The sequence below is a fragment of the Heterodontus francisci genome, chromosome 3 (assembly GCF_036365525.1).
Source record: "Heterodontus francisci isolate sHetFra1 chromosome 3, sHetFra1.hap1, whole genome shotgun sequence".
NCBI classification, from domain to species: domain Eukaryota; kingdom Metazoa; phylum Chordata; class Chondrichthyes; order Heterodontiformes; family Heterodontidae; genus Heterodontus; species Heterodontus francisci.
This window is the reverse complement of record NC_090373.1, coordinates 94,613,786-94,632,697: the sequence shown is the minus strand read 5'-3', so window position 1 is coordinate 94,632,697 and position 18,912 is coordinate 94,613,786. Positions and strand designations below refer to the sequence as shown.

Genomic DNA, 18,912 nt, shown 5'->3' with positions numbered 1-18,912 from the left:
CACCAGAATGTCCAATTATTTAATCATGCAATCATTCTACAAGATTGGTCCAGAGATTATCAAAAAGACAGTAATTTTTCCATAAACAAGCCAACAAGGAATTGAAATCTTAAAGAGCTATATGATTCCCAGAATAGATACAATTAAGATACCAGTTAACAAGATCCCACGTTTATCCAGTGAAACATTAAACAGCCTCGAATACACCAAACACAGAGACCTGCAACTGTCCAAGTTTGGAAGTTCACATTCCATCAGCAATTAGCCAGAAGCCCTAGAGAAAGCTGAAGTTCATATAATGGCATTCCCGTATAGTAGTCACAACAAGGTGAACAGCGAGAGACTGAGATTTAAAAGTGCTGAAGGACACTGATGAACATCTCAATGAATTTCAGAAAAGCCCACGCAAAGCGGATGCCAAGATAATCTAGTCACAAACTGAAGTATCAATGGGCAACTGCTGAGAGTGGCTACACAACAGACAAACTGATAAATATGCTAAATGGTGAAAAGTGGAATTCCACAAAATGCCTTTTTTTCCAATGCCAAGGTTTGGGATTCTTCTATCAAAATAGTTAAACATTTAATAGCTGGACTAAGCTATACCATGTTATGAAGCAATCTCTATTTAAGAATGCTTTAACGCGATCAGAAAACCAAATGCAAACAAGTTAGGCACGAAATGAAACCTAGCAGAGGAAACTATTTCACATATCTTCAGCTACTGTAATTTGGCAGAAAAGCAAAGTTAAAAGGTATAATGGAATATAAACAGAAAATTCTGTAAATACTCAGCAGGTTAAGCAGCATCTGTGCAGAAACAGAGTTAATGTTTCAAGTCTGTGACCTTATGCCTGACCTGCTGAGTATTTCCAGCATTTTGTTTGCATTTCAAATTTCCACCACCCATAGTATTTTGCTTCATTTAATAAAATTGTGTTTGAATCTACTCAGATAGTCCATAATAGACTCTGTACTGCAGCTGTTGGAAAGGATACCAATCAAATATGGTGCTGAAGCCTATTTATAAATCTGTTTAACCCTCTGTAGTTTTACAATATGTCCTTCACTGCCATCAAATTAATACAAAACTTCAAATTTTTTATAGTTAACAGAGATGTACAGCTGAAACTTCCTGAAGTGAAAGTACACTGAGCTTAAGTGCAGTTAACAGGTTAAGCATCTGTGGTGACTGCAACATCCAGACTGATATACCACAGTGAAACAATGGAACATATTTCATTTCTTGTCTATCCCCAAGCTGCAAGGTGCTAGATGATACAGTTGTCAAAAGGAACTTTGCTGAAGTTAAATCTGAATCAGATCTGAAGAGGTGTCAAAATGAATTGAGGCCTGTTATTTTTCTGATTTGTTCAAACGTGAGCCAGAATGTTAATGACCAAGGTGCCTGAAACAAAAATCAAAATCAAATTAACACAAAAAGGTAATGCTAAACAAGCTTTAAAAAGTATTTTTAAATGTTATAAAAACATTTACCATTCTTGCCCAGGTTGGCAGAAATCCTTTATACAATGACAGCAACCCCTCTTTCTTTATTGTTTGCATTAGGCAATCAATTGTGGACTTGTATAGTAAACCCCTAATAACAAAGAATGGACAAAAGTGAAGATCTCTTGGAATCAATTAACAATGAAAAACCAAGTTTTTTTCAAAAAAATGGAGTACAAATCCCTTTTAGATTTACTGTGGTGTGCAACGAGGTAAAGACCAATTCAGAAGGGGTGCAAACAAGATCCTATGTGCCTACCTTACCAATTTTATTTAGCAAAAAAAAAATGGCTAAAGCGTTAGTAATGAAAAGTTTAATTTTAAAGAATATGCTTTGAGTTTCTGCGCCATGATGTAAAGTTGCTGCTTTCAGCATGTGCCAACTCTGAAATATGTGATCAAATGCAACTATCAAAGCTGTCAGTATTTTAAAAATGCATATATTTGTTCCCTTACTGCCCAAACATTTGGTGACAATGATCAGGCTGCACAAATCGAATTAAGGAATTTGCATATTTTCTTCTCACTTCGATTTTACAGCAAAATGCTATACAGCTGTGGGCGGCACAGTGGTGCAGTAGTTAGCACCGCAGCCTCACAGCTCCAGTGACCTGGGTTCGCTTCTGGGTACTGCCTGTGCGGAGTTTGCAAGTTCTCCCTGTGATCGCGTGGGTTTCCTCCAGGTGCTCCGGTTTCCTCCCACATGCGGGTTGATAGGTAAATTGGCCATTGTCAAAAAAATTGCCCCTAGTGTAGGTAGGTGGTAGGAGAATTGAGGGAAGGTAGGGATGTGAGAGGGAAAATGGGATTAGTGTAGGACTAGTTTAAATGGGTGGTTGACGGTCGTCGCGGACTCTGGGCCGAAGGGCCTGTTTCAGTGCTGTATCACTCTATGACTAACTTTGTTCTGTATCAGCGCACTTTTTAATTGCCTGAACAATAACCTGTGTTATCGAAACAAAAACTGCGAAAATAGCAGTTGGTACTTTTTGAAGTGGGGATGTTCATACTTTTGAAAGTTTTAGTATTAATCTGTGAATTTACAATTTTGCTTAACATGCAATAAGGATAATATGATCTGGCAGAATCTTGAATGAAAAACTTCAATCAGGAATATGCCAATTTTGAGAATTAAAACAGGAGTAAAGTACATTGGAAAGATTATCAATACACAAAGTAGGATTATATCCCAAAAATACGCCAAAGACTAAATTTTAATAATGATGCAGTTGTTACATCACCAATCTGATCTCTCATTATAGAGATGTCAAGCATCAACTGAGTAGAATGTTTGTTTTCATTGTGGCTAGAATACCTGCTTCTGAAAAGGGCTTTCCACAGAGCTACAGATTAGACACTTTTTGTTAACACTATAAACAATGGTACCATAGCGAAATGTCCATAATCTCATTACAAAACTTTGTAGGAAGTATTCAGAAAATAAGCTTATATTATGGTCTCTTACATCACCTGACCCATAGAATATTTTCTATTATCACTCCCACCATCTTGTTCTGTGCATCATTTAAACACCGCACCCCCCCACCCCGCAAAAAAAAATCCTTACAGAAGAAGGGCACTTGTACCTGAATGTAACTTGAATTTATCACACTTACCTTCCTTGCTTGTCTCTTGTCTGATTCATGACTCTAGTTTTAATGACATCAGCAGGGGTTCCCATGGTAGCAGCAACCAGACCTGCGCAAATGCTGAGCAAAAATAGTTTTTTTTTAGATTTGTATCAAATGTGTTAATGTGTTAATTCATAACAAAGAAAACTGAAGATTTTTTCAGTGTGGCTTGAACTAAAAAGAATTATTACATTGTGCCATTTTTCATTGATGTGACAATACTCATTAAATTTCCCAATGTTTTCTGGTTTCCCTGGGCTGTGCATTGCTGTGACTAAAAGGGTGCGAGCAAGTTATTTACTCCCAATCTCAGACGACGCTGCTATTGAACCAGCTCAAGAATAGTTCTCTGTTTATGAACTCATAGCCCTGCACTGTTTTCACTTGCCAGCTCCCTGTATCAATGCTGTTTTGATCAGGAACTCATTGGAATGGGATATCTGAGTCTCTATCTGACCATTAGAGTGTGTTAGTGCACATGATGTATGATGGTATTCCACTGCTGATTTTTGAACCATCCTCATATTTACTAGTAGATCTGTGTGCATTGAGGTAGAGAGGAGAGAGACCACTACTTCTTAATGATCTTTCCAGTTGACATGCCACCTTTTAAACTGTTAATGGATATTGTATTTGGTCTAAGAGATCTCATTTGAAATATGCAAACTTTTAAATGCTGATTTATTCGGCTGAAGCCTCTTTCTCAATATAGAAAAATTGTTGTACAGCTTCCCTTTATTGGTTAGGGCTGTAAAACTGGAGTTTCTACAAGCCGCAAGTTACACAGAACATGAAAACAAAGCCCGACAGGAATCCACTTTTGATAATTATTGCTGAGGGAAACGCTAGCATTATAGATAGGAGGTTTCTGCATGTGGTCTTGCATTCCTGTATTGTACAAAGGCCCCAATAGTTGTAACCATGATGCTAAACTTGAATATAATCACCTAACGGCCAACACTTCTGAGCTGGGCTTATGGAAACAGATGGGAAGATTTACGCATGCAGAATGTGTATTCTTCAAAGAATACTGCTAAAAGACGGCTAATTTATCTTTCACCTTTTCACATCTTACAAACATGGAGGATATGTAGAAACGTAGTGCAGATTTAGTAACACCAGCAATCTGATATTGTGTGTTAAATCCAGATAGTCATGTTTAGTAAATGTGCGAGGCTTGCTCTATGTGGATGCTGTTCATATGATTTCAATGGAAAAATTACTGAGAGATGTCCAGAAGGGACGCATTGATGGGATGAATCTTCACCTACCTGAAGGGGTTCTTCTCTACAAGATGGTAACAGTGTAGGGCACATTCAACCATCCATTTGGCTATCTGTCACTATTTTTTTATTCATTCATGGGATGTGGGTATCATTGGCTAAGCCAGCATTTACTGCCCATTCCTAATTTCCCTTGAGAGGGTGGTGGTGAGCTGCCTTCTAGAACTGCTGCAGTCCTTGCTGTTAGGAATGGAGTTCTAGGATTTTGACCCAATGACAGTGAAGGAACGGTGATATAGTTTCAGGATGGTGAGTGACTTGGCGGGGAACTTACAGGTGGCCGTGTTCCCATGCATCTTCTGCCCTTGTCCTTCTAGGTAGTAGAGGTTGCGGGTTTGGATGGTGCTGTCGAATGAGCCTTGCTGAGTTGCTGCAGTGCATCTTGTAGATGCTACACACTGCTGCCACTGTGCATCCATGGTGAAGGGAGTGAATGTTTAAGGGGTGGATCGGGTGCTGATCAAGCGGACTACTTTGTCCTGTTCTCGAGTATAGTTGGAGCTGCACCCATCCAGGCAAGTGGAGAATATTCCATCACACTCATGACTTGTATCTTGTAGATGGTGGACAGGCATTGGGGAGACAAGAGGTGAGTTACTCGCTGCAGAATCCCTAGCCTCTGATCTGCTCTTGTCGGCACATTATTTATGTGGCTGGTCCAGTTTAGTTTTTAGTCAATGGTAACCCCCAGGATGTTGATATTGGGGGATTCAGTGATAGTAATGCCATTGAATGTCAAGGGGAGATGTTTAGATTTCCTCTTGTTTGAGATGGTCATTACCTGGCACTTGTGTGGCATGAATGTTACTTGCCACTTATCAACCCAAGCCTGGATGTTGTCCAGGACTTGCTACATCTGGACAAGGGCTACTTAAGTATCTGAGGAGTCCCGACTGGTTCTGAACATTGTGCAATCATCAGCGAACATCCCCACTTCTGACCTTATGTTGGAGGGAAGGTCATTGATGAAGCAGCTGAAGATGGTTGGGCCTAGGACACTACCCTGAGGAACTCGTGCAGTGATGTCCTGGAACTGAGATGATTGACCTCCAACAACCACAACCATCTTCCTTTGTGCCATATATGAGTCCAACCAGTGGAGAGTTTTCTCCCTGATTCCCATTGACTCCCAGTTTTGCAATGGCTCCTTGATGCCATACTCGGTCAAATGCTGCCTTGATGTCACTTCACCTCTTGTGTTTGGACCAAAGCTGTAATGAGGTCAGGAGCTGAGTGGCCCTGGCGGAACCCAAACTGAGCATCAGTGGGAAGGTTATTGCTGAGTAAGTGCTGCTTGATAGCATTATTGACGATCCCTTCCATCACTTTGTTAACGATCGAGAGTGGAGACTTTATACGAGGATGGATTTGGTGGAAGGTGGATATATTTCACGATACTGCTGGCAAAGCATGGCCATTACAGAATCTGAGAAGGGCAACAGCAGGTGTCCAACAGTAGCTGCAGTTTGGTCAACGAGGCCACCAGGGAAAAATGTGGGCAACAGTAGCAGGGAGAGCAACCATCTTTGGCTTGGCCAGATCGATTCCTGGCAGATGAGAGGTCACTGTACAGGAAGGGAAATAGCATCAAAAGTCTCTTTTTTAAAAAAAAGGCTGAGGTAGAAAAGTATCGGCACTGATAAGGGAAAGCACTGGTCTTTGTTTCAGTAATTGAGAAAAGAATCAGGGTTGAATCAAATGTGCAAACCTTCTGATAATCATCTGAGATAAAATGGACCAAAGTTAAAAATTCAATTTTTATAAACTTTTGAGTACCATTTCTTAATAGTCTACAATAAAGCTTGAGTCAAGAAACAGTACAGAACCTCAAACTGGACCACATTAGATTTCCAATTCAGGTCATTGACCTGAAATGCTGAAGCTGTTTCTCTCTCTGCGCAAATGATGCCTGTCTTGCTGAATATTTCCAGCATTTTCTGTTTTTACCTTGGATCTCCAGCAGCCACAGTATTTTGCTTTTGTATTAGACTTCCATCGTCTGTTGTTTGATGGTGAATAAAATGATGGGACAATTTCTAGAACCAAATTAAACTGGGAAACAACTTTGAAGTAAAGACTCTAGAGGAGCTAAAAAAACTCATGTCAAATCAAAGCGGGCTGACATTAGGATTTTCACAATGTATATTTTTATCCTTCTCCAGTAATCAACCATAAATGAGCATCAATAAAAAATGAGGGATCCAAAAGACTGTAGGAAATATGTACAATACTAAAGGATCATGATTCAAGATGCATCAGCATAATTGCAATAAGAGAAAGTTGGTACCTTGATAAACCATGGCATAAACTGTTGTCCTTCAGAGCTGTGTTCCGCAGTAAAAAGTGTTTCACTGTATCATAGGTAGTTAGATCTAAGAAAAAAAATCATTAAAGAAAAATTAAAATGTGAAACAAAAGAAAGAAGCTTCCGGGGAGAAAAAAGTACCTAATATGGAGGCAGTGCACTTTGTAGAAGACAACCCTTTGTTTATTGTTTAATGACACGGTCTCGATGAAAAAGTACCTACCAAACAGATTCTATCTGCATACAAATACAGGTAGCAATTTCATACATGTCAAAATTCATTACTACATCACTTGTATGTGCTGTTACAACATAAGTGATTCAAGGCTGTTCTCTCTCGAAGGTGTGTTAAAAACATTTCTGTTTATAAATTTTTCTTCTCCTTTTCTGAAGTGAAGCTGATGATGATTCAGGCCAGGGCATAGTTCTATTGTCACCAAGTGATCATTCTTATGTGTGGGCTTAATCTGTGAATATTGTCAGGTTATTTAATTGTGGGTCTGTGATTGAAGCCTGACCCTGTCCTTGACCAATGTCTGTACATATGCACTTCTCAATAAGGATCACTACAATGATCAGAAGCAGAAATGCAGACTGATTTTTCTTTAAAAACCCTTGGAAGCATTGAGGCCAATTGCTGTCACGACACTCCCAAATAAAGTCAATTAACTTAGCACAGACCAGACAACACTTTGATCGGTGTGACTCATGTCACATGCTATGGGCTGGATTGTGTTGTCCAGGTGCAGAGAATGGCAGCTGCACCGGTGCGATTATGTGGCGGGTGGCCATGTAACATATTGACGGCAGCTGCCCCCACCCCCAAAAAAAATCTCGTAGCGGGGTGACATTGGCAACGCTGTTCATTGCATCACCTGATGCCAGAGCAGGTTCTGGTGCCATTTTTAAAAGGCTGCCAGCCCTGCAAACAGTTCAAAATAATGCGGAGTTGACCCCTTCCCATTCACCAATACACTAAATAATGCAGAGTTGACCCCTTCCCCTCAGACACTAAATAATGCAGGGTTGACCCCTTCCCCCCTCAAACACAAAATAATGCAGAGTTGACCCCTTCCCCCCCATACACTAAATAATGCACATGAACATACGAATTAGGAGCAGGTGTAGGCCACTTGGCCCTTCAGCCTGCTCTGCCATTCAATAAGTTCATGGCTGAACTGATTACTCCACATTACCACCTACCCCCGATAACCTTCCACCCCCTTGCTCATCAAGAATCTATCTAGCTCTGCCTTAAACATATTCAAAGACTCTGCTTCCACCACCTTTTGAGGAAGAGAGATCCAAAGACTCACGACTCTCAAAGAAAAAATTTCTCATCTCTGTCTTAAATAGGCAACCCCTTATTTTCAAATAATGACCGCTGGTTCTAGATTCTCCCACAAAGGGAAATATCCTTTCCACATCCACCCTGTCAAGACCCCTCAGGATCTTACATGTTTCAATCAAGTCGCCTTTTACTCTTCTAAATTCCAGCGGATACAAGCCTAGCCTGTCCAATCTTTCCTTGTAAGATAGCCTGCCCATTCCAGGTATCAGTCTAGTAAACCTTCTCTGAACTGCTTCCAATGCATTTACATCCTTCCTTAAATAAGGAGACCAGTACTGTACAAGTACTCCAGATGTGGTCTTACCAATGCCCTGTATAGCTGAAGCATAACCTCCCTACTTTGTATTCAATTCCCCTCGTGATAAATGATAACATTCTATTAGCTTTCCTAATTACGTGCTGTACCTTCATACTAATCTTTTGCTATTCATGCACTTAGGACACCCAGATCCCTCTGCATCTCAGTGCTCCACAATTTCTCACCATTTAGATAATATACTTTGTTATTCTTCCTGCCAAAAAGGAGAACTTTGCATTTTCCCACATTATACTCCATCTGTCAGATTTTTGGCCACTCACTTAACCTATCTATATCCCTTTGTAGCCTCCTTATATCCTCTTCACAACCTAATTTTCTAACTATCTTTGTGTCATCAGAAAATTTAGCAACCATGCCTTCGGTCCCTTCATCTAAGTCATTTACATAAATTGTAAAAAGTTGAGGCCCCAGCACAGATCTCTGTGGCACACCACTCATTACATCTTGCCAACCAGAAAATGACTCATTTATGCCTACTCTGTTTCCTGTTAGCTAGCCAATCTTCTATCCATGCCAATGTTACCCCCTATACCATGAGCTTTTATTTTTTGCAATAACCTTTGATGTGGCACCTTATCAAATGCCTTCTAGAAATCTAAGTACAATATATCCACTGGTTCCCCTTCATCCACAGCACAAGTAACTCCCTCAAAGAACTCCAATAAATTAGTTAAACATGATTTCCTTTTCATAAAATCATGTTGACTGCCTGCTTACCTTCAATTTTTCTAAGTGCCCTGTTATAACATCTTTAACAATAGCTTCTAACATTTTCCCTAAGACAGATGTTAAACTAACTGGCCTGTAGTTTCCTGCTTTCTGTCTCCCTTTTTGAATAAAGGGGTTACATTCGCTATTTTCCAGTCTAATAGAACCTTCCCTGAATCTAGAGAATTTTGGAAAATTAAAACTAACACATCAACTATCTCACTAGCCACTTCTTTTAAGACCCTAGGATAAAGTCCAGCAGGACCCGGGGACTTGTCAGCCCACAGCTCCTACAATTTGTTCAGTACCACTTCCCTGGTGATTGTAATTTTCTTGGGTTCCTCCCTCCCTTCCATTTCCTGACTTACAGCTAATTCTGGGATGTTACTTGTATCCTCAATAGTGAAGTCTGATGCAAAATACCTGTTCAATTCATCTGCCATCTCCTTATTATCCATTATTAATTCACCAGACTCACATTCACTTTGTTAACTCTTTTAAAAAATATCTATAGAAACTCTTACTATCTGTCTTTATATTTCTAGCTAGCTTTCTCTCGTACTCTAATTTAACTTCCTTATCAATCTTTTAGTCATTCTTTGCTGTTTTTCATATTCTGTCCAATCTTCTAACCTGCCACCCATCTTTGCACTATTATATGCTTTTTCTTTAAGTTTGATACTATCTTTAACTGTTTTAGTTAACCACGGGTGGCGGGTCCCCCCCTTGGAATTTTTTCTTTCTCATTGAAATGTATCTATTCTGTGTTTCTGAAATATCCCCTTAAATGCCTGCCACAGCATCTCTATTGACCTATCCCTTAAACTAATTTGCTAGTTTACTTTAGTTAGCTCTGCTTTCATGCCCTCATAATTGCCCTTATTTAAGTTTATAATACTGGCCTTGAACCCACTCTTGCCCTCAAACTGAATGTAAAATTCAATGCAGAGTTGACCCATTCCCCTCCCATACATTAAATAATGCAGAGTTGACCCCTTCCCCATCAAACACTAAATAATGCAGGGTTGACCCCTTCTCCCACAATACAGTAAATAATGCTGAGTTAACCCCTTCCCCATCAAACACTAAATAATGCAAAGTTGACCCCTTCCCACCTCATACACTAAATAATGTAGCGTTGACCCCTTCCCCACCAAACACTAAATGATGCAGAGGTGACCCCTCGCACCATACACTAAATAATGCAGAGTTGACCCCTTCTCTCCATACACTAAATAATGCAGAGTTAACCCCTTTCCCCCCATACACTAAATAATGCAGGTTGACCCCTTCCCACCTCATACACTAAATAATGCAGAGGTGACCCCTCCCCCCCGTACCCTAAATAATGCAGAGTTGACCCCTTCCCCCTCATACACTAAATAATGCAAAGTTGATACCTTCCCCCCATTCATTAAATAATGCAAAGTTGACACCTTCCCCCCATACACTAAATAATGCAAAGTTGACCCCTCCCCCATTCATTAAATAATGCAAAGTTGACATCCTCCCCCATTCATTAAATAATGCAGAGCTGACATCTTCCCCCCATTCATTAAATAATGCAGAGTTGACATCTTCCCCCCCATTCATTAAATAATGCAGAGTTGACATCTTCCTCCCCCATTCATTAAATAATGCAGAGTTGACATCTTCCTCCCCCATTCATTAAATAATGCAGAGTTGACATCTTCCTCCCCCATTCATTAAATAATGCAGAGTTGACATCTTCCCCCCATTCATTAAATAATGCAGAGTTGACACCTACCCCCCCCATTCATTAAATAATGCAGAGTTGACACCTTCCTCCCCCATTCAATAAATAATGCAGAGTTGACCCCTTTCCCTCTGCTCCCACCCATGCACTAAATAATAGAGCTGATGCCTTCTCTACTTTGGTGGCGGCAGCTTCTCCTGGATGGGAAAGTGAAGGCGCATGAGTGCCCCACAATGTGCTCAGGACTGGGAACTGAAGGTGAGATCGTGAGGAATTAAATTTAAATTTATGCAGAGAGGTATTTAAATATGTAAAGTAGGGTCCAGTCGCAGAGCGGTGGAGTTACCACCACGGAGCCTCACCACTGGCGGTGTGGAAGTGAGCAGAAAGGCATGGCCCTATGCTTAATGGGAAATATAGCCAAGTTAGGAATAGTAGCTTTGCTAAACTTTGATTTTAAGTGGCAGAAACCACAATGAAATAGTTAAAAGGAAAGGCAGAGAGTGTGAGATTGTAAACACTAGCCGACACTGGTAATTGCAAGGACATCGGTTCTTTTATGGCCTGATTGTGTGACTCCCTGTGGTTTGAAACAAATGGACTCCTGTGAAACATGCTGTCCATCCCTGTGTGAGTGATGATAAGGAATATAGGGCCCCTCGTATATGATACGATTACTGCTTGGTGTTACTGCAGGCTGCAACTTGATAAAGATAACAGGATCACAGGACTCATGACAATTGTGGGAAGCGAAACCAGAATGTTGTTTCTCATACCTCTGCTTTTGCTAATTATCTTGCTTGTCTGTTTTCTTTTATCTTGCTGATGCAAAACAATATTATGTTAGTATCAAGTATGTATTGAGAATAGAGGGTATTGTTAACCTCAGTAACAAATGTACTCCACGTTATCACCTGGTTGAAATTTAAATTGTACTGCACTGATTGGTTAAACAAGGGGGTGTAGCATGAATCTTAATGTATAAACAGTAGTATCTGTATCATGAACACTTACTCTGGTGGACCAGACAGACTCTGGGTGGAGTCAGTGTCGTTGTATTAGAGTAAGTCAGCCGGCTAAGTGCGCAAATAAAGTAATTGATTTTACCTACACATCCGACTCGGTATATTTACTGAACCAGACTGAAGGCAAAAAGAACTCAGATTTACATTTTGGTGTCAGAAGTGGGATCTCAACAGACGACCGCCGATCATTAGCGAAATCAGAATCAGACTAGTGCTGGATGGTAAGAGAGGAAATGGGTCCCCGATGTGAGTAGTTGATATATGACCACGTCGGTTTTCCCCTGTCTCGTAGTCCGATAAAAGTTTGATCACTCGCTTATGGTCAGGTAAGATCGTCTGGACGAGATCAATGATCACTCTGGCGGATTAGAAAAGATAAGGGTCAGTCGAAGTAGGTACGACTGAGGTTAAAGTTAAAGTAGGTCGTATTAAGCTACGGCTGAAGGTTGGAGTCGGTCATTTTAGAACGGCTGACAGTCAGGTTTAGTCTGTTTCTTTAGAGGACGGCTGATGGGACTGAGGTAGAATTAAAGTAGGTCGTATTGACTACGACTGAAGGTTATGCGAGGTCGTTTTAGAACGGCTGAGATTAAGGTTTTATTTTTTTATTGTGAATAACTGTGTAGATAATAATTTGTAAGTAATTTTGACTGTTTAGATAATTTGTAAGTAAATTTTAACTCTTGGACTGTAGGGGCGAACAATGCAGTTCAAGAATAGTTTTTGATAATAGTTTGTGATAATAGTTGTGAATATGGGAAACTGTTTAGATAATACAAGTGATCCATCCTGTCCATTACCAGTACTGTGAGATAAATATCCGGATAAAGGGAAAGACTTCAGACAATTATCGGCAGCCTTAAATAAGAAATTAGGAGACCAATGGCCCTCAGGGGGGACAAAAGATTTGGAAATGACTAAAAAAAAACCCAAGAAAAAAAAATCTGGAAACAAAATAAAGGCAATAGGGCCAAAGAATTAATTGGATTATGGATACAATATTGTCAGGAGAAAAAAAATAGAATCCTCCTATCAAGTTGGCAAGAAAACGCCCTCAAATTAGGAATACCGATTAGTGAAGGGGGAAACCAAAAGACTCTAAAAATTCTGTTGATCCCAACATTGACTGCGCCTGTTCGTCTCCTTGTGTGTGGTTCGTCCTTTGTTTGTGTTACTGTGTCTATTCGTTTTCTTGTGTCTTGTTTGTTTTCTTTCGTTTTAATGCTGCTTGATTCATAGAAAAGAACTAGGGTTTGAGAAAGTAGAAGGAAGAATGGGCTTGACGGCTTGTAAGGAGGAAGGGTTGTCCCCGGGGACAAGTAAATCATATCCTCTGGAGAAAGGCGACCCACGTCCGTTTGCCCCCTCGAGAAAGACGCAGAAGCGCCACGGTAAATATGTGTTTTAAAAATAGGTATGTTTTAGAGTAAAAACAAGTTACTGTGTCTTTGATTTGAATGTGAGAATGTTGGAAGCTTCTGCGAATGAATTGGATGTCTGCGATGTACAACTTGTGTTCTGTAGAGCTCGTGTTCTGTAAAACTGACTGTCGTTAACTCTTTGTTGTCTGGCCTTAATGATGAGAGAATGAGTCTGTTACTTTTTCTATTTTTACAAGTGTATATTTTGTGGGACCCTTGAGTCATGTTTTGGTTGTGAATTAGTTGAACCTGTGTGTGTTCCTTGACATCGGGACAGGGAATTTTGAAAGAGATTTGGGATTTTGAATTCGTAACCCATTACAGAAATCAATTTTCGAAGTTGTTTGGAATTGAATGAGTGTGAAAAGTGATTGTTGTGTGTTCATTTCGATTTAGTGTTGTACATCCAGGAATGGGATATAAAATTGAATTATATTTTAAGTTAAAATTCTATTTTTATTTTTAATTGGTTTTGCAACTGTGAAAAGGCAATGAACAATTTTCTAAGAGATAAGCTTCAGTCTTGAAGGTCTGAAGATGTTTGCAGAAATCCAATTTGAAGTGTACCACTCCTGCTTTAATTGGAGTTGCAGTCTAAAATCTGTTCTAGTTTTTTTGAGTTTAAATTAATGACATGTTTTACTGACTGTTTTAAGTAGCAAATGTCAGGAATTGAATATTGTTTTAAGGGAGAGAAGGTTATCATAGAATGATAAAAGGGAGGGAATGTGGAAGTGAGCAGAAAGGCATGGCCCTATGCTTAATGGGAAATATAGCCAAGTTAGGAATAGTAGCTTTGCTAAACTTTGATTTTAAGTGGCAGAAACCACAATGAAATAGTTAAAAGGAAAGGCAGAGAGTGTGAGATTGTAAAGACTAGCCGACACTGGTAATTGCAAGGACATCGGTTCTTTTATGGCCTGATTGTGTGACTCCCTGTGGTTTGAATCAAATGGACTCCTGTGAAACATGCTGTCCATCCCTGTGTGAGTGATGATAAGGAATATAGGGCCCCTCGTATATGATACGATTACTGCTTGGTGTTACTGCAGGCTGCAACTTGATAAAGATAACAGGATCACAGGACTCATGACAATTGTGGGAAGCGAAACCAGAATGTTGTTTCTCATACCTCTGCTTTTGCTAATTATCTTGCTTGTCTGTTTTCTTTTATCTTGCTGATGCAAAACAATATTATGTTAGTATCAAGTATGTATTGAGAATAGAGGGTATTGTTAACCTCAGTAACAAATGTACTCCACGTTATCACCTGGTTGAAATTTAAATAGTACTGCACTGATTGGTTAAACAAGGGGGTGTAGCATGAATCTTAATGTATAAACAGTAGTATTTGTATCATGAACAACACTTACTCTGGTGGACCAGACAGACTCTGGGTGGAGTCAGTGTCGTTGTATTAGAGTAAGTCAGCCGGCTAAATGCGCAAATAAAGTAATTGATTTTACCTACACATCCGACTCGGTATATTTACTGAACCAGACTGAAGGCAAAAAGAACTCAGATTTACAGCGGGAAGATCAGGCCTGGCAATCCCGGAGTCGGGCTCCGTGGTAGCCATTGCCGCTCCGATTCTCCCGCCATGAAACCCGAAGTCAGGCTGGGAGCAAAATCCAGCGGCACATAGTTCCCCACTGAGCATTTGAAGAGACTGATTCCCAAGTAGTCATTAAACTCTTTGTAGTGATCTATCTTGTGTTCATGACATAATAAAATGCCATGGACAGGAGCAAGCAGAATGTAAATGATTAACAGTTTGATTCAATGGAGATTGCAAAAGGTTTGAGGTCAAACTATACAATGAACTATCAGCTCAATGAAGTTGTATTGCCAACATTAAAAGCTTTTTTAAAGAAAACCCAAAGATGGATCTACATTCCCTAGCACTTAAAAGTTCGAATCTGGAGCCATTACCCTTAAAATGGAAACAGGAGGATAAATTTCTTTGCTCCTTATCCACAGTGGCGCAGTGGTTAGCACCGCAGCCTCGCAGCTCCAGGGACCCGGGTTCAATTCTGGGTACTGTCTGTGTGGAGTTTGCAAGTTCTCCCTGTGTCTGCGTGGGTTTTCTCCGGGTGCTCCGGTTTCCTTCCACAAGCCAAAAGACTTGCAGGTTGGTAGGTAAATTGGCCATTATAAATTGCCCCTAGTATAGGTAGGTGGTAGGGAAATATAGGGTCAGGTGGGGATGTGGTAGGAATATGGGATTAGTGTAGGATTAGTATAAATGGGTGGTTGATGGTCGGCACAGACTCGGTGGGCCGAAGGGCCTGTTTCAGTGCTGTATAACTAAACTAAACTAAACATTTCCTTAATGTTATCATGTACCGTCATATATCATTACAACAAACATACTGTTAGATTATTCACAGCTGGTTGTATGTGTGCATTTTCCCAATTGGAAAATTAAGCACGCTCTTAAGCCTGTTAAATCACATCTGCTAGTAGACAGTACAAGCAGCCCAGGAGACTATCCACTGTGCTTTTGTCTATACTCTCTGGTTACAAAGCACTCTTAACCTTATGACATTTCTCACTCCTGATAAATGGGATCCTGTAACCTCTTTCTAATTTGAATTCCTAATACAAGTTTGAATATATAAATGAATAACTTATTTTAAGTTCTATCCTTGTTGCAGAGATCCAGCAATGAATAAAACACTTCTAGAAGTTCACTGCACAACTAATACTCAATTTTCTGCTGTCTCCAAATACAAGCAAGATTAAATTAACTTTCTGAATTATTAGAACATTTTGATATAGTCACATCAAGTAAGCCTGCTCCTAATACAACACACTCAATTCCAAAGCAGTCTGAACATGGTTTGGTTTCAAAATGAACTCAAATCAAATCTACTTCTGGAGAATGTGGCATTCAGTAGCTGCACAAAAAGTTATGATTTTGTATCAAATGTTGCAACATGACAGCAGACCAGGACAGCTGCTTACTTCACGTGAGCAAGTATCCTACCATAGCATAACATTTCATCCAGCGACTCAGTTGAGAACAGACAACAGGTCAAGTTAAAATTAGTCTTGCTTGGATGAAAATTGTGAACCAACTCAGTTACAAGCTCTTATGATATGCCAGCACTTTACAAGTTGCATTCTATGGCTCTGTGGTATGCATTTTGTTAAGGCCAGGTGAGCAGGGGTCACGGGCTGCCCTCTTGTCCTTCCTCTTATTTGTCCACAAAGGGTTTATTCCTTTTTCAACAGTACACGTATTGACCACTTCAATGAGTGTTTTACCTTTTACCATTTTTTGTGATCATAAAAGAACCAATCAGACAAGTTTTCTTGAGTTTAAACAAGAGATGAATTTATTATACTTAATCTAAACCCAATCTAAATAAAATAATAAAAAATACGCTACACATTCACACACAAATAGATTACAGAGTGAGGAGTAGATTTGTGGTTCGACTGGAGTCCAGCACAAATAAAAATTAATACATAGTCTGTGGTGTTGGGTGATTCCGTTGTCTTCTGGCTGAAATTGTGTTTACTTGGAGGCAGACTCGTAGGTGGCTTTCTTCCCCTGGTGTCTTTGTCTTTGATCTAGCAACTGGCGGCAGCTAGGCTTCGCACACCCCACCAAGCCTTCTGCAGAGATTGAGAAAGAGAGCCAGTCTTTCTGCTTCTGCACAGTCTGAGTTACTGGCTTGTCTGCTTTGTCCAAGGTAAACTTCCAGCTGCCACAGGGATGGACAGACGGTCACATGACTGCCTCAGTATAATCTCCGGTAACACTAACGAGATTGAAGTTTAGGAATTTTAACCTCTTAGGGCTCAGGATGCAAATATTTACACTTGGAGGGGTTTGCCCTTTCAATGTTACTGTTCCAGGATGGCTTTGAATGTCATGCTGATGAAAGCAATCTCAGGTAGTTCAATAGAGAAAGCCATTACTTTGGGTAGAGACTCATCAGAATTGTATCTTCTCTTGGATGCCTTGGAATGTGCAAGGTATTTCAGATGAAAATTGCAGTGGCCATCTTGGCTGTCAGTTTTTTAAAAGTTAACTAGGATTTTTTCATTAAATGTTTAAAGTAAGTTTCCAACTGATGAATTAAAATTCCTCATTTTTGTGGCATGTTTCTTGACAATTTTCTTTATTCTGCTTAAAACAGTTAATAGGAGGTGTTCATTTTAACAAACCAAACCAAATAGCCTTGTAGATGGTGGACAGACTTTGGGGAATCAGGGGGTGAGTTACTCACCACAGAATTCCCAGCCTCTGACCTGCTCTTGTAGTCACAGTATTTAAATGGCTGGTCCAGTTCAGTTTCTGGTAATACCCTGGTAGCCCCCAGGATGTTGGTGGGGTTTCAGCAATGGTAATGCCATTGAATATTGAATGCTTAGATTCTCTCTTTTTGGAAATGGGGTCATTTCCTGACACTTGTGTGGTGTGAATGTTACTTGCCACTTATCAACTCAAGCCTGCTTCAGTATCTGAGGAGTTGCAAATGTTGCTGAACACTATGCAATTAAGTTTAGTTAACATATGGGAGATTTCTGACGTGGCCCTTGGCCCATTCTATCTCTATGCTTTCAGACTCCATCAACATCAACTTTGAGAAATGTCTTTAGGCTTCATGCAGTTTATTATTATGCTACCTAATACTTTAAAAAATGCATTTTTAAAATTACCTCCCAGACTCACTAATGCAGCTCTCTGTACATTTGGTACCCAACCAGCCCACAGACCTCGGATTCCACCTTCAGACAGAATTTTCACAAAAGCATGGTAGACTCCGTGGACTCTGAAAACAAGATTATACATCACTGAGATCTGCTCACTTGTACAACAGCAGAAATAACAAACAACATCTAAAATTAGACATTGAAATATTTCAAACTGGATGGTTCTGATGCATACAAGTTCTTCTCTGCACATCAAGCTCAAATATCCTGTCCTTTTGGGAGAGAATCTAATCCCTTCATTATTTTAAAGACCTCAATCATATCTCCTCCAACTCTGATTTTCCACAGCAAAGAGCTTCAGTTCCCCAAACCTATGCTGATAACTAAAGGCATTTAAAATAGGTATCAACTGAGCAGCCGTCCTCAGGACCTTTTCCAGGTCTTGATATCCAAAGATGAGAGGACCAAAACTGCACACAGTATCTAGATGCAGCTAACCAAGACTATGTAGAAGGTTGGAATTAAATCAGGAAAGGTATTTCTTTATGCACAGATTTATGCAAGACAGAGATCTCTCTGTCTCACTCAGATACACAGGTTGGGTGTATGAACGTGTATACACTGCCAGTTTTGAGTTTAGTTAACCTGAAAGTAAGTATTTGCCTAAGACAACACAAAGATGTGTTTAATTATTTCTATTGAGCAATTTTACATCTCGCTGCAAAACCTGTATTCTGCACATTCATGTATTTTATATAAAATAAACCAGTTTGTTAGTTTACAATCATGCCTCATCTTGCTAGAGTGCTTTTCAGTATGCCCTTTGTAAAGACAGAATAATGTATTTGGCCGCACATGCAAGATTCTAGTAGGCAGTACACACAAGAGTTCTATGTCATGATTCCCAGATTATGCAATTGTGTTATCTATAGCACATCCTGATAATTAAAGGTAGTAAAGGTCTATTCTGGATTG

At 39.9% G+C, this 18,912-nt stretch overlaps 1 protein-coding gene across 3 annotated transcripts in view; it reads right to left on the bottom strand.

The window, feature by feature from the left end:
- slc25a27 (solute carrier family 25 member 27) overlaps positions 1 to 18,912 on the bottom strand; it is a 31,964-nt gene continuing 13,052 nt past the window's right edge. For all 3 annotated transcript variants that reach the window (XM_068024672.1, XM_068024656.1, XM_068024664.1), the window contains 5 exons: positions 17,944 to 18,056; positions 6,711 to 6,795; positions 3,126 to 3,218; positions 1,498 to 1,600; positions 1 to 1,408 (listed from right to left, as the gene is read on the bottom strand). In XM_068024672.1, coding sequence (XP_067880773.1) covers positions 1,337 to 1,408; positions 1,498 to 1,600; positions 3,126 to 3,218; positions 6,711 to 6,795; positions 17,944 to 18,056 — 466 coding nt within the window. In that variant the 3' untranslated portion in view covers positions 1 to 1,336. The remainder of the gene's footprint in view (positions 1,409 to 1,497; positions 1,601 to 3,125; positions 3,219 to 6,710; positions 6,796 to 17,943; positions 18,057 to 18,912) is intronic.